This window comes from Trachypithecus francoisi, unplaced genomic scaffold (genome assembly GCF_009764315.1).
Source record: "Trachypithecus francoisi isolate TF-2019V2 unplaced genomic scaffold, Tfra_2.0 Contig00025, whole genome shotgun sequence".
NCBI lineage: Eukaryota > Metazoa > Chordata > Mammalia > Primates > Cercopithecidae > Trachypithecus > Trachypithecus francoisi.
This window is the reverse complement of record NW_022680462.1, coordinates 673,994-688,090: the sequence shown is the minus strand read 5'-3', so window position 1 is coordinate 688,090 and position 14,097 is coordinate 673,994. Positions and strand designations below refer to the sequence as shown.

The following is a 14,097-nucleotide window of genomic DNA, read 5'->3' as shown; positions in this document are numbered from 1 at the left end:
GCCTGGGTGACAGAGTGAGACTCCATCTCAACAACAACAAAAAAGAATAATTTCATTTAGGTTGTGACAGCTTCTTGAAGGTGGTAGCTGAACAAGTTATAATCACTTTGGAAGTGGAAATAACAAGGCATTTATCTACCTTAAGATTCAGTAAACCAAATCTGCAGGGTGAAATTGGAAATTACTCATGTTATTTTCCTACTACTTTTGAAAAATGTATAATGAAATGTAATTTGGAGTATTTATTTTACTTTGCTCTGTTTTATTTGCCTGTATGAATATATTAGGCAAATGTATTTATTCATTTATATTCTAATAAAATAATTATACTTTGCATTTATGTAAACTTTAAAATAAAATCACTTAATGTTACAAATAAACATGAATACAAACTGTAGCAAGTGCTGTCAAAGAAACTATCAGATTGTGAGTGACACAGAAACATCTGGTCATACAGGTTAAGGGCTCAGGTAGGTCTCACTAGGAAACCATATTCAAATGCTAAAAAAGGCAGTTTACAGACATTCTCACTGATACATGCCCAGCTGCACCCCGGTCAGACTGGGTAAATGACTTCCAATTTCACAAAGCTAGCAAGTAGTGAACCTGTTCGAGTCTTCAGAATCCTCAGGTTCTGTTCATAGCATATTAATGTGACTCTTCAAAACTCACCTGACATTGACACACAAATGCAGTGTCATGTGAGTACATGCTGCTACACACTGCTTATAAAACATATAAAATGAGGTTAGGTTAGCATCATTTTAAGTCATTAAAATGGCTTTTTTTTTTTTTTTTTTAAGACAGAGTTTCACTCTTGTTGCCCAGGCTGGAGTACAGTGGCGTGATCTTGGCTCACTGCAACCTCCACCTCCCAGGTTGAAGCGATTCTTCTGCCTCAGCCTCCCAAGTAGCTGAGATTACAAGCGCCCACCACCACACCCAGCTAATTTTGCATTTTTAGTAGAGACAGGGTTTCACCATTTGGTCAGGCTGGTCTTGAACTCCTGACCTCAAGCGATCCACCTGCCTCAGCCTCCCAAAGTGCTGGGATTAAAGGCATGAGCCACCACACCCAGCCTAAAATTGAATTTTTTATAGATTATTACTACTCTCAGAGGACAATAGAGTATATATTTGCTATTATATGGAACATTAAATTTCAGTGTTCATAATTTCCCATCTTTTTCATAGACTGACTCATAGATTTTCACATACTAAACAACTTTAAAAGGTCCTTTATGTATAACTTACTTAGCTGGACTGTGATAATCATTTCATAATGTATGCATATGTGAAAGCATCACATTGTACACTTGGAGTATATACAACTTTTGTCAATTACACCTCAAAGCTGAAAAGATTTTGCTGAGTTATCTATGTGGTCTATGTGTTACAGTGATTGTAGCAAATTGGAAAATGATCAGTGCTTAAATAGCCATTTTTATGTAGGATTTAATTTTCACGGAGAAGGGAACGTTTTTGGCAGTGTGGGACATCAGGCACAGAAATGTAGGATCTGGGTATTAGGAGCAGGTGGTGGTAGGGAGGAAGAGAACCACAGCAGTGGTGGTGATGTCAGCAGCTCACCGGAGCTAGGGATAGAAGCCCCCAACTTAGAAGTGTGACATCTAAGTTAACCTCTGCTGCTTACTTAAAGGTGTATTTAGGATTAGTGCCATGCTGTGAAATGGCATATGAAAGCAGGAACTCTCTATACAAAAATGGTTTTTATTCAGTCTTTGTGCTCAGTACTACAGATACCTTAATAAATAAGCAATTGAATAAAATCACCATCATTTGGAGTGTTGAGAAATCATTTCACTTTGGAATTGACCAACATAGGTACTTGGCTGGGTTTCTTATTTATTTCTTTGTTCCCTACTCTCACTTGAGTTTTTTTTCAGTTTTCTTCTTCCCAGTCTGATGAGAGTATATCTTTGGCCATTCGAGGTTCTATTATAAATGATTGCATACATTGAAAAGGACATCTTATATTATCTTTAATAATATATTCTCTAAAGGAATATAATGATATATAATTTTATAAGTTTTTAATAGGCATATTCTTTAACAAAATAAGGAATAAGAGCCATAAATTTTGATTCCTTGGGTTTGTTAGAAGGGAAACTCCAGGGGGAAGTGGGTTTATGGATATTATATACATTTTAACTAATATACATTGTAAGCATAATTTGGAACATTGTCTTTCAGAACTTAAGGAGGGGAAGAGGAAGGGAACTAACATTTGTGGAGTGCCTGCCATGTGCCAGGCACTGTGCTAGACACTTTGACATATATTATAGGGTTGATTGTGAGTACTAAATGAGATACTGTATCCCCATTTTACAGATGAGGAAACTGAACTTGCCCCAAGTCACATGGCTGGTAAGTGGCAGAGCTGGACTAGAACCCAGACTCCAAACCCCATGCTTTTTCTGCTGTACCGTGTTTAAAGCTTGCAAAGAGAGGTATGAAGTTAATGACCAAAACTGAGAGTTCTAGGAATTTTCTTTTCCCATGAAATATTTTATACTGAACCTAAAAAAAAATTTTTTTAAATGCTTTCATGTCAGGAGCTAGATGGAAACACATCATAATGAGAACGCTTTTGTTTTTAAAATGTTATGTTAAACTTATCTAAAGTACATCTAAGGAAGATTTAAGAAATAATGCCTTTTATCAAGAAAGGCCACTTTGAAGAGACACATCGCATCTTGTAGGGCTTTCCATGTCTTAGAGGTAAAGGTTTAGCTATAATAATGTAAGTTTATAAGAAAGACTGCTTATTTTAAGCATTCCAAATGACAGCAGGCTTGTACAAAACCCCAGGAAGTTCAAATTTTACTTCATACAGCACACAAAAACTCATGGAACACCCATTATATGCCAAGTACTGTGCTAGATTCTAGGGGATTCTGGGGTTAAAAAATACTATCCCTGATTTGTCTTAAAGTTTTTGCTTTCCTGAGAATAAAGTTAGTGTACAAATATTTTATAGTCTTTCTTCAATCATGATTGTTAATTCCCCACTGATAACCCATATATTTTCAGAATATGAAAATTCTAGAATAAAAAGTAATTCGGACACTTTCAGTAGTTAAATGGGACAGGAAGTGGCCTTTATAAGAGTACAGGAATAGCAGTGTGTCATCAGAGAACGCAGGATGGTCTTTGAACTGTGATCGTTGGTATCTTATCTGCTTTAAATTTACACTGAGTTCGTAATATTGGAAATTTGAAGCTAATAAGATAAATATTTTTTATAACTTGTTTTAAAATTAAAACTTGTGACATTTAGATTTTTTCAAAACAAGAGATTATCTTTGTATCTTTATTTTTTTAAGAGACAGGGTCTTGCTATGTTGCCCAGGCTGGACTTGAACTCCTGGGCTCAAGTGATCGTCATGCCTCAGCCTCTGAAGGAGCTGGGATTACAGGCATGAGCCACTGTGCACAGCTGTCTTTGCCCTTATCTGTTAAAATGTACTTTACTAATAAGATTGTATTTGAGTATATGGAATTTGTCCACTGACCATTAGAAGTATATACCACCATATAGATCCGTTGGGATATTATAGAAATTTATGCAAATTCCTACTAATTTATACTAATTCCTGTTTCTGGCTAGAACTAATGCACTGTCATTTTTATTTTATTGAGGGAAGTAAAAGGAATATATGATACCTCTGAAAAATTATAATAAAACCCAGTCACCTAACATCTCAGAACTAATACATCTGAATATATCATCCCCTTCCAAGTTATTTTAAAGTGGTATTTTTTTCTGAGCTATCACTCAAAATGTTTTTAAGAATTCTTAGTCTGGAATTGCCATTATCTTTCATGGCGCCAAATTTGGTCCCTTGAGGGTGGTTGTTGCTTCTGGAAACAGGCAAGAGTTGTTGAGAATCATTTCTGATAAATGCAAGGCCAATGAATGAACTTCCTTTTTTCTTTTCTTGTTTCCTTTTCTTTTTTTTTCCTGAGACAGGGTCTTACTCTGTCGCCCAGGCTAGAGTGAAGTAGCATAGTCATGGCTTACTGCGGCCTCAACCTCCTGGGCTCACATGATCTTCCCACCTGAGGCCCTGGAACCACAGACACATGCCACCACACCTGGTTAATTTTTGTATTTCTTGTAGAGATCGGGTTTCTCCATGTTGCCCAGGCTGGTCTTGAACTCCTGAACTCAAGTGAACCTCCCACCTTGGCCTTCCAAAATGCTGGGATTATAGGTATAAGCCATCATGTCTGCCCTTGAACTGCATTTTTCACCTGTGACTATTCCCACCCACACCTTTTTTTTAAAAAAAAAAAAAGTTTTTTGTGGCCGAGCATAGTGGCTCACGCCTCTGATCCCGGCACTTTGGGAGGCCGAGGTGGGTAGATCACGAGGTCAGGATTTTGAGACCACCCTGAAAAATACAAAAATTAGCCGGGTGTGGTGGCAGGCATCTGTAATCCCACCTACTCTGAAGGCTGAGGCAGGAGATTTCGCTTGAACCTGCGAGGCCGAGGTTGCAGTGAGCCAAGATTGTGCCACTGCACTCTACCCTGGGCAGCAGAGCAAGATTCCGTCTCAAAAAAAAAAAAGTTTTTTGTTTTTTTTTAAACTAGCTTTTGTATATCATGGAAGCATCCTGCTCTAACTTCATATCACAAGCAAGCAGCAAACGCCTACAGAACTAGAGTGTAATGAGCCCCTCTCTACCTATTTTACTGCACGTCTGTGTGAGCAGTGTTTGGAAAGAATGATCCTAGATGGAGGTCCGTATCCATGCTGCCTGCACGTGTCAACCTGGTGTCATGTAAACTTCTCATTCGTCACTGGCTATTGTTCCAATTTTAGAAGGCCTAGGTGGCCACCAGCTGTTCCATTGTTTCAGCCTTTATTACCCCATAATCTTCTTCCCTGGATGTGGGTGAAGAGAGAAAAGAGGAGAACTATGTTATTCTCTGCTCCACTCCATCTCCTCTGACAATACGATGAAGATATTTTAAACCATCTGTTAAGTTAGTTTATAACTGGCTTAATGTGACTTTCTTAACTATCTCAGAGCTATACAGTTTTGTACGACTCATTGAGTTGTCTGTGTATGCATTATTTTGAATAGTCACAAAAACAAATTTAGGACTTTTCTCAAGTTTATTCATATGCTGGTGATCATTAATCACAATTAGGCCGGGCGCAGTGGCTCACGCCTGTAATTCCAGCACTTTGGGAGGCCGAGGCAGGCGGATCACAAGGTCAGGAGATGGAGACCATCCTGGCCAACCTGGTGAAACCCCGTCTCTACTAAAAATACAAAAATTAGCTGGGCATGATGGCGCGTGCCCGTAATCCCAGCTACTCCGGAGGCTGAGGCAAGATAATCACTTGAACCAGGGAGTAGGAGGTTGCAGTGAGCCAAGATCGCACCACTGTGCTCCAGCTTGGAGCCAGCAAAACTCCAGCCTGGAGTCAGCAAAACTGCGTCTCAAAAAAAAAAAAAAGAAGAAGAATTATTACCTATCACCAATGTTTTAAAATTACACGTAGAAGGAAAAGGCAGTACAACATTATAAGTGATATTTTTATTAATTCTATGAAAATCTTTAAGTGAGCTTCCTTGAAAGCCACGTTTGTAACTGTTGTGTTCTTTCACCTAATTCTCAAGCCCTAGAAGGCAAAAATCTGGCATATACCCAAATAGAAGCACATAAATCAGTTAATCTTTGTTTAACTGTTTTAAACAAAGTTTCAGTGATAATATCCTTTTTAGCTGACAAAGTATTTGTCTCCCATGGGTAACATTTCACTTCGTATTCAATGGGTATAAAACATTTCCATGAAATATAGAAATGCTATATTTTCCTCTTTTGATTGTAATTTAGTTCAGACAATTGTTAATAGAATTTGATAACTTTTTAAGAAATCTTTTTTCTTCCGCTTAGCCTTGAGAGAGCATATATTTTGTAATGTCTCATCAGAGTGACAAACTAACTCTGGACCATACGTTTCAATGTTGAAGCGTTGGTGGTAGAAACGTTTTATCACTCGAATCCATCTGTCTTTTCTAGGAAGCTATGTTTCTTGCAGTAGACAAACTTTGAATATAAATTAGGAAACTTTGAGAACTTACTTTTAGTATTTCATCTGAATACTAAGTAAATATTAAACCCTGTCTTTTAACGGTATGGTTATACTATGCTTAGACAATACTTTTAAATGAATATTTACAAATGTATTATTTTTCCTAGGAAACCTAAGAAAGACAAAAATTATCTTTCCCCAGAGAAACTAGGTTCAAGCAGAGCTTTGCTGGGTTTTTGTTGTTGTTTTTTGTTTTTTTTACTGAAACTGCAGTGAGCTCAATTCCTTCCAGTGCTTCAGTCATTTTCTAGTAATGAGAATTGCATTTAAAGACATTCAGTGACTGTTTCAGGCATGATACGGAGTATAGGAAACTCTAAACTGAAATATTCACAGGATGGGGATATTCTGCTTCATGGAAATGTTTGCAGTGGTGTGCTACAGTCAGCTCCTGCTGGCTTGTTAGAGCCTATTGTTAAATTTTCAGGCCAGGCGTGGTGGCTCACGCCTGTAATCCCAACACTTTGCAAGGCTGAGGCAGGTGGATCACTTTAGGTCACGAGTTCAAGACCAGCCTGGCCAACATGGCAAAACACGATCTCTACTAAAAATACAAAATTAGCCAGGCATGGCGGTGCACACCTGTAATCCCAGCTACTTGGGAGGCTGAGATACAAGAATCACTTGTACAGGGGAGGCGGAGGTTACAGTGAGCCAAGATTACACGACTGCACTCCAGCCTGGAGCCACTGAGTGAGACTCTGTCTAAAAAAAAAAGCCGGGCGCGGTGGCTCACGCCTGTAATCTCAACACTTTGGGAGGCCGAGGTGGGAGGATCACGAGGTCAGGAGATTGAGACCATCTTGGCTAACACGGTGAAACCCCATCTCTACTAAAAATAAAAAAAATTAGCCGGGCGTGGTGGTGGGTGCCTGTAGTCCCAGCTAATCGGGAGGCTGAGGCAGGAGAATGGCGTGAACCCTGGAGGTGGAGCTTGCAGTGAGCTGAGATTGCGCCACTGCACTCCAACCTGGGCGACAGAGCGAGACTCCGTCTCAAAAAAAAAAAAAAAGAAAATTTCAGTACCTTTGTGAGCTGATTGTAAAACAGCCATTATTAAAAATTAAATGTGTGTATACACACACACAATTTATTTACACATTAAAAACAGTACTCAAACCTCATAATTTCTAAGTATTTTCTCTGTGCTCTGTGGGTATTGGCATCTGTTTTGTCTGTATGCTGTATGCTTACTACGTGTGTGTCTTTCCAATTCTATGATCAGCAAAGTCACCTTGGCAGCTTGAAATTGGCCATGGTGGAAGTATTTACACCATGAGAATCATCGGAACACTATACATCAGGGCTTTTTCATTGTTTTCCCCTGAGGACTGTTTATTAAATATTTATTAGCACACCACTGATTTTAAGCTAAATGAGCACCTGTGAGCTTTTGCATTTGATAAAAACCTGTCTAAAATGCGTTAGGACACTTTTCTCCTTAAATGTTTAGAGCGTGCTGAATATCATTGTTCTAAGTGCTGAAGAAGATCTTTAATACTTGAGATTGCTATAAATCTCAGAATAATTATCTTAAACATTACAAGATCACCTCTTATGAGATGTCAAAAGCATACCGTTTCCAGGTCAGTTTTATGTAAAATGCCAAATTATGAATTCTTTATATAAGCTCGAAATACTTTGTTTTACTGCAGCTGCCACTGGTGACATGCCAACTTACCAGATCCGAGCTCCTACTGCTGCTTTGCCACAGGGAGTGGTGATGGCTGCATCACCTGGAAGTTTGCACAGTCCCCAGCAGCTGGCGGAAGAAGCAACACGCAAACGAGAGCTGAGGCTAATGAAAAACAGGTGAGATGTTTCACAAGGAATCAGTAACTTCTAGAACAGTTTTTAAAAATTACAATTTTCGCTGGGTGCGGTGGCTCACGCCTGTAATCCCAGCACTTTGGGAGGCTGAGGCAGGCGGATCACGAGGTCAGGAGATAGAGACCATCCTGGCTAACACAGTGAAACCCCGTCTCTACTAAAAAATACAAAAAAATTAGCTGGGCGTGGTGGCAGGCGCCTGTGGTCCCAGCTACTCGGGAGGCTGAGGCAGGAGAATGGCTTGAACCTGGGAGGCAGAGCTTGCAGTGAGCTGAGATCCTGCCACTGCACTCCAGCCTGGGCGACAGAGCGAGACTCCATCTAAAAAAAAAAAAAAGTAAATAATAAATATTAATAATATATTAATAAATAATAAAAATAAATTCCAGTTTTCAGCCAGACGTAGTGGGTCACGCCTGTAATCCCAGCACTTTGGGAGGCTGAGGCGGGCAGATCACAAGGTCAAGAGATCGAGACCATCCTGGTCAACATGGTGAAACCCCGTGTCTACTAAAAATACAAAAATTAGCTGGGTGTGGTAGTGTACGCCTGTAATCCCAGCTACTTGGGAGGCTGAGGCAGGAGAATCACTTGAACCCGGAAGGCAGAGCTTGCAGTGAGCCAAGATCGGGCCACTGGACAGCAGCCTGGGTGACAGAGTGAGACTCAGTCTTAAAAAAAAAGAAAAAGATTACAGTTTTCATAAGCTGTTTCTCCCAAGTTACATGCGATGTGGCATTTCATGTAGGTTTGTGCTCTGTGTGTGTTATTAGTTTGTCTTCTAGTCAGAATTCCTGGCCATTAACTATTCCATCAGCAGGAATTACGTCCCTATCTTGTAAGGGTAGTGTTCAAAAGATACAGTAATTTTTTTAAATAATGATTAAAGGACTTCATGAGAAACAAAGAGCTATTTTGTATTTAGTATTTGCTTTGTGAAGTAGGTGATAAGTCGAATTTTTTAGCTTCTCTGAGCAAAATAAATTGAAGTGTAAGTGAAGCATTTCTTTTTGACATTTTATACATATAGTTTCCTTTTGTCTATTTTGTAACTTTTTTCTTCTATTACACTGAAATACATATTTAATATGATAAATTCTAGTCAAGTGCAAATACAAAATAACAAAAAGAATTAAAATCATCCATGGCTCTAATCACTTAGGATACCTCCTATTATAGTCTATGTACTTCTAGTCAGCTATCATTTTCTCTCTCTTTTTCTTGCTCCATAACTCTGTAATTTTATTTTTTAAGCGACATATTATAAAATGCTATTTTCTAAAACTTTTTAAAAATTAAAACATAAAATTTTATTTAACTTGTATATTATTTCTTGGTTTAGTTTTTATTATGGATAATGGTGCAAATTAATCTGATTTTCAAAAGGAACAGAATTGTCTTAGAGTTTCCCAGTAGTCTTGTCACCTTAGTCCTAAGTGTCAAATAATGTCCTCATTGTGTGCAGCCAGGACAGACGCTCAGCAGTGTTATCAAGGGTCCAGGCTCCCGCTCCCGGCTGTGTCATCTTCAGCATGTATCATTCATTCTCGTGATCACAGCGTGGCTGCTGAACCTCTAGCCATTGCCTCAGACAGGAAGAAGGAAGAAGAGCTAGAGCCAAAAACTGGGGCTAGCTGAGGTCTGGCTCAACTGCAGACGTTTCCTGGAAGACCCTCCCAGCAACTTTCACCTACATTTCATTGGCTAGAAATAGGTCTTTAGCTGTATGGGATTCTGAGAAAGGTTTATTTTCGCTTTCTAAATCTCAGTTTCAGAGCAAGACAAGAGAAAAGCAGATGATACCTGGCTGTTAGGTTGCTCATTATCTGTTTAACAGGTTTTAAGTGCTTTGTTCTACTGTGTCTTTAATGCTTACATGAGAGTACGTGATTATTATGCCCAGTTTACGGATGAGGACCAGAAGTTCAGAGATGTTAAAGAATAAGTTGGTCAAGATCACATGGCCCAAACTGGGCAGAACCAGGGCAACCAGGCAGTCTTTATTCCAGAGCCTGTCCTCTATCCCAGCATCGGGCACCCCGAAAATACCCCATGATAACCTGCAGATTTCACTTCCTGGGAAAGTGTATAGGCTTTAGTCGTTCACAGATAGATCTCTTACATATTCTCTTTTTATCCTTTGGTTGGTATCTATATTCGATATTTCATTGTATCGCATTTCTGCCAATCCAGCAACAGTTTTTATTTCTTTCCAGCCTTGTCAGAGTTTCTTTCTTGCCTTGCATTTCCTCTCCATGCTGAGGATATGCTCAGATACATGCAAGCCTGAAAACTGAGCTCACTATTAATAGAAGAAACAGGTGTTTTCCATGGCTGAGGAGTACTTAGGAATGTACCATCTACTGATATGATCAGGGAAAGCTTTGTGCCTGGAACATTTTGACTCTAGTAATATGTGTGTCTGTGTGTGCACACACACACATGCACACTCAAATGTAAAATATGAAGTATGAATATTTATAATAGCTTGGTAAAATGTTTAAACACCCACAACACTACTATTAGGTCTTTAAATTTTTCATTTAATGGTAAGCCTGTTTTGTAAAATGACTATCTTCCTTCTAGGTCTAGAATTTAATATAATTTACTCATCAAAACCTTGGTATTCATAAATGAATTTCAGTTCCTTTGTGGAAAAGAGTTGAATTATGTTCCCAAAGTGGCAAATGTGTGTTTGGATTTATTCTTAACTTTTCCAATTGCATCATTTAGACTAAATTAGTCACTATAACGTTCAATTCAATTTTACATTTTAAATTTTTTTTGTTAACCAGCTGAGGAGTCTGAGAACTTTGTTCGTTCACAGGGTGAGTCCATTGTTCCTGGCTAGGAAGCAGGGGTTGATCTTTTCCTGCAGTTCATTTGGATTGAAGGTTCTTTGCTGACTCTTGCTTCCACAGTGAAAACACAGATATCCAGTCAGTGAGAGTCAGCTATCTTAAAAAAAAAAAAAAAAAATCACGTATACATCACCTGTGGTTCAGGATGCTAATTGGCATTATGGAAACTGGCGTTTAGACACTCAACACTGCTTTTGTTAACCTATTTGTATGATAATATATGTTTCAGTGTAGGCTTTTTTGACATGAAGGGTGATCTACCTCAAAGGCAGTTATTCTGGAATTGAATCCTCCAAAATGAGGCCAATCAAAGGGTATCTTCTACAGAGGAGTTAAGGGAAGTGGTTGCCATCCCTCCCACCCTGAAAAAAGGAAAAAGAGAAAATGTTGGCTCTACTTATTGTTTTGGTGGGGTTATGTATGAAAATGACTAACTCAACTCATCTGTTTGTGTTGTTGCTTTGGCTACTGGTCTGTTCCTTCATTTTGGGCTTATTAGGCTTTAAAATTCAACATATTGGATATTAAATGCATGTAATTAGGAAACAGTCTTGAAATATGCCCGGAGTTACTCAATAGCTTCTTTTTTATAATTTTAATTGTGGTGGTCTCACATTTGTGGGTTTAAATTGTCTGAGTTATTGAGTGTTGTACTTTGTAGCCCCCCTCTTTAATTTTCAGAAGCACTGTCCATTTCATTTCGGTTTATAAAAATGCACATCTTTTGTTTATTGTTATGATTTATCCATGTTGTGTTTTCTAGCTAATAAACTGTGTCTTGCAGTCACAATTGATCTTGTTTTCCTGAGATTTAGTTTTGAAGACTAAAAATTTCCAGTGTTGATATTTAAGGTTTTTGAAGATTAATTCTTATAATCATTTTTGATCGCATAAAATTAACTCATTATGTTGGAGTATGTGCCTTTTGAGAGACAAAAAAATTAAGAGAATTGAAAGGATCTATATAAATGTTTTTGTAGAAATTCCACTTGGGGATGTGGTCCTATTGTAGTTTACTGAAAACAGTTCTGGTCATTGTTACCAGTGGAATGTGTGCCCTAAGAAAACACCATTTGTGATGAATGCTGGACAAACTGTGTTCTCAAGTCATTCCTGTTGTCTGATGGTTACCTTACAAAAAGCATGTGCTTGGTTATGTTTGTTATGTGGCTTTGTACAGTCCTTACCTAGGATCGATTGGCTGTTGAGTTCGGGGGGCAGAAGTGCACTGACCCACTGTGGATTGTGTTGGAAGGCTGTTCCTGTAGTCATTTGCCTTGTGTTGGTTCCAGGGAAGCTGCCCGGGAGTGTCGCAGGAAGAAGAAAGAATATGTCAAATGTCTTGAAAATCGTGTGGCTGTGCTTGAAAACCAAAACAAGACTCTCATTGAGGAACTCAAGGCCCTCAAAGATCTTTATTGCCATAAAGTAGAGTAACTGTCTTTGACTTGGACCTTGTTTACTGTGAACTCTAATCAAGGCAGGAGATGCAGCAGTCCTACTTATTGCCATGTGGACTTGTGGAAAGGACACGTGTGACCCTTAAGAATCCAGTTCGGATTAGTGTTTGAAATTGAATTGGGAATGTTGTTCCAGGATGTGGAATGCAGCTGTGATCACACTTACCGAGCTTACTTTGACCTGTTTGTCAATAGCATGCAAAAAATGCTTTGTTTGCCCTTTGCTTCTGCTTTTTTCAGGGAAGCTGCCAAAGAATGTCGACGTCGAAAGAAAGAATATGTAAAATGTCTGGAGAGCCGAGTTGCAGTGCTGGAAGTCCAGAACAAGAAGCTTATAGAGGAACTTGAAACCTTGAAAGACATTTGTTCTCCCAAAACAGATTAGTAGAAATATTTAACTATGAACTGAAGACAGCATGTATAGTTGCTTTTGAAGGAATACAGTATATGGCTGGCAAGAATGGTGGCTTCTTTTCTTTGTATCATTCATCGTCTTTAATCTCTTAACATTCCTAAAATGCTTCACTGTACATAGTTAAGTCATAGCTATAACTTCAAATTTTTTAAAAGAGACAAACTAAAAAATGTATGTAACAGATTCTTAAAATGCAATATTTGTAAGGCTTGTTCCAATGCCACATACTTGCAGCTCCCATTCTCTGTGTCATCAGTAGTGTCCTATGCAATAAAATTATTTGCAGGTCTTTAAATCATTTTAGGAAAGGATGATCAAAAATAATGCATCCAGCAGTACAATTAAAGTAAACCACAAAAAAAATACCTCAGGAAAGAATAGAAAGAAAGTCTATCTAATGACATGCCTATATGAGAATAGCCTAGATATGAATATATGGCATTTGCAGATTTTTATATTAGTTGCTTTGTTAAAAAAAAAAAAAAGAAAAAAAAGAAAAGATTGTATTGCTGTCCTTGAATGCCATAGTCAAAGGGAGTTTTTAATAGAACCATGTTGGTTGCACTTTGTAGTGTTTGGTGCTCATTTAAGTATCTGAACATTTACTACAGTTTTTAACTGTATTGTGTAACATAAAAGATCTTGCAGAAGTTCTTAGTGTCGGTTTAATATTAACTAATGAAAGTGATGACATATTTTTTCTATCTGGAATGAGCCTGTTGGGATCGCATTGCATACCGTCCGGGTACAAGTCAGTTTCTACACTGGGTGCTGATCCTTGCACGCACCCTTTCTACCATCTCATGGTGGGGATGGCCGCAGGTTGTGCACCCAAAAGAAAAGAATGGCTGTTAGCGGCCTTCGTGATGGCCTGAGACTATCTGTAGGTGGTCTGGAGCTGTCTGGCTGGTGGCCCCCTATTTTGCCATTTAGCGAACAACCACAGAAATTTTAAAAACAAAAGCATCCCAAGATTTTTTCATTTCAAAAAGCCTCAAAGTCCACATTAGATCAGATAGCCTGCTGTCAGCACACTCAGCTGAGGTTCATTACAATCAAAGCCGCAGTGTGATCTACGTTTCATCTTGTTTTAATAATAAAAAGCTTCAGGAAACAAGCCCAAAGCCCTCACCACAGGATGCTGTGTCCCCTCTCATTCCCTGACATTTCTTGATTGTCTGCTGCGTGCTGGACTCTGCTGTGTTTCCTACTGTGACTTCTGCTTTAAGGATGTCCCCGCCCCACCCCGCAGTTTCAAGAGTAGATCTGGTCAGTGTGGTGGGAGATAGAAAATTGGGAGCTGGTTTGTGGAGCATCCAGCTGCTGCTTCTCCTGTACCATTGGAATTCTTTCCCTTATCTGTCACTCCCAGCAAGTATGGCATGTCATTGTTGG

At 38.8% G+C, this 14,097-nt stretch overlaps 1 protein-coding gene across 50 annotated transcripts in view; it reads left to right on the top strand.

The window, feature by feature from the left end:
* CREM (cAMP responsive element modulator) overlaps nucleotides 1-13,354 on the top strand; it is a 94,780-nt gene extending 81,426 nt beyond the window's left edge. For 19 of the 50 annotated variants that reach the window (XM_033190944.1, XM_033182590.1, XM_033237206.1 and 16 more), the window contains 3 exons: nucleotides 2,353-2,388; nucleotides 7,792-7,948; nucleotides 12,120-13,354. In XM_033190944.1, coding sequence (XP_033046835.1) covers nucleotides 2,353-2,388; nucleotides 7,792-7,948; nucleotides 12,120-12,264 — 338 coding nt within the window. In that variant the 3' untranslated portion in view covers nucleotides 12,265-13,354. The remainder of the gene's footprint in view (nucleotides 1-2,352; nucleotides 2,389-7,791; nucleotides 7,949-12,119) is intronic. The other 31 variants (XM_033208142.1, XM_033186513.1, XM_033176555.1 and 28 more) reach the window with 3 other exon arrangements.
* Nucleotides 13,355-14,097: the final 743 nt, after the last annotated feature.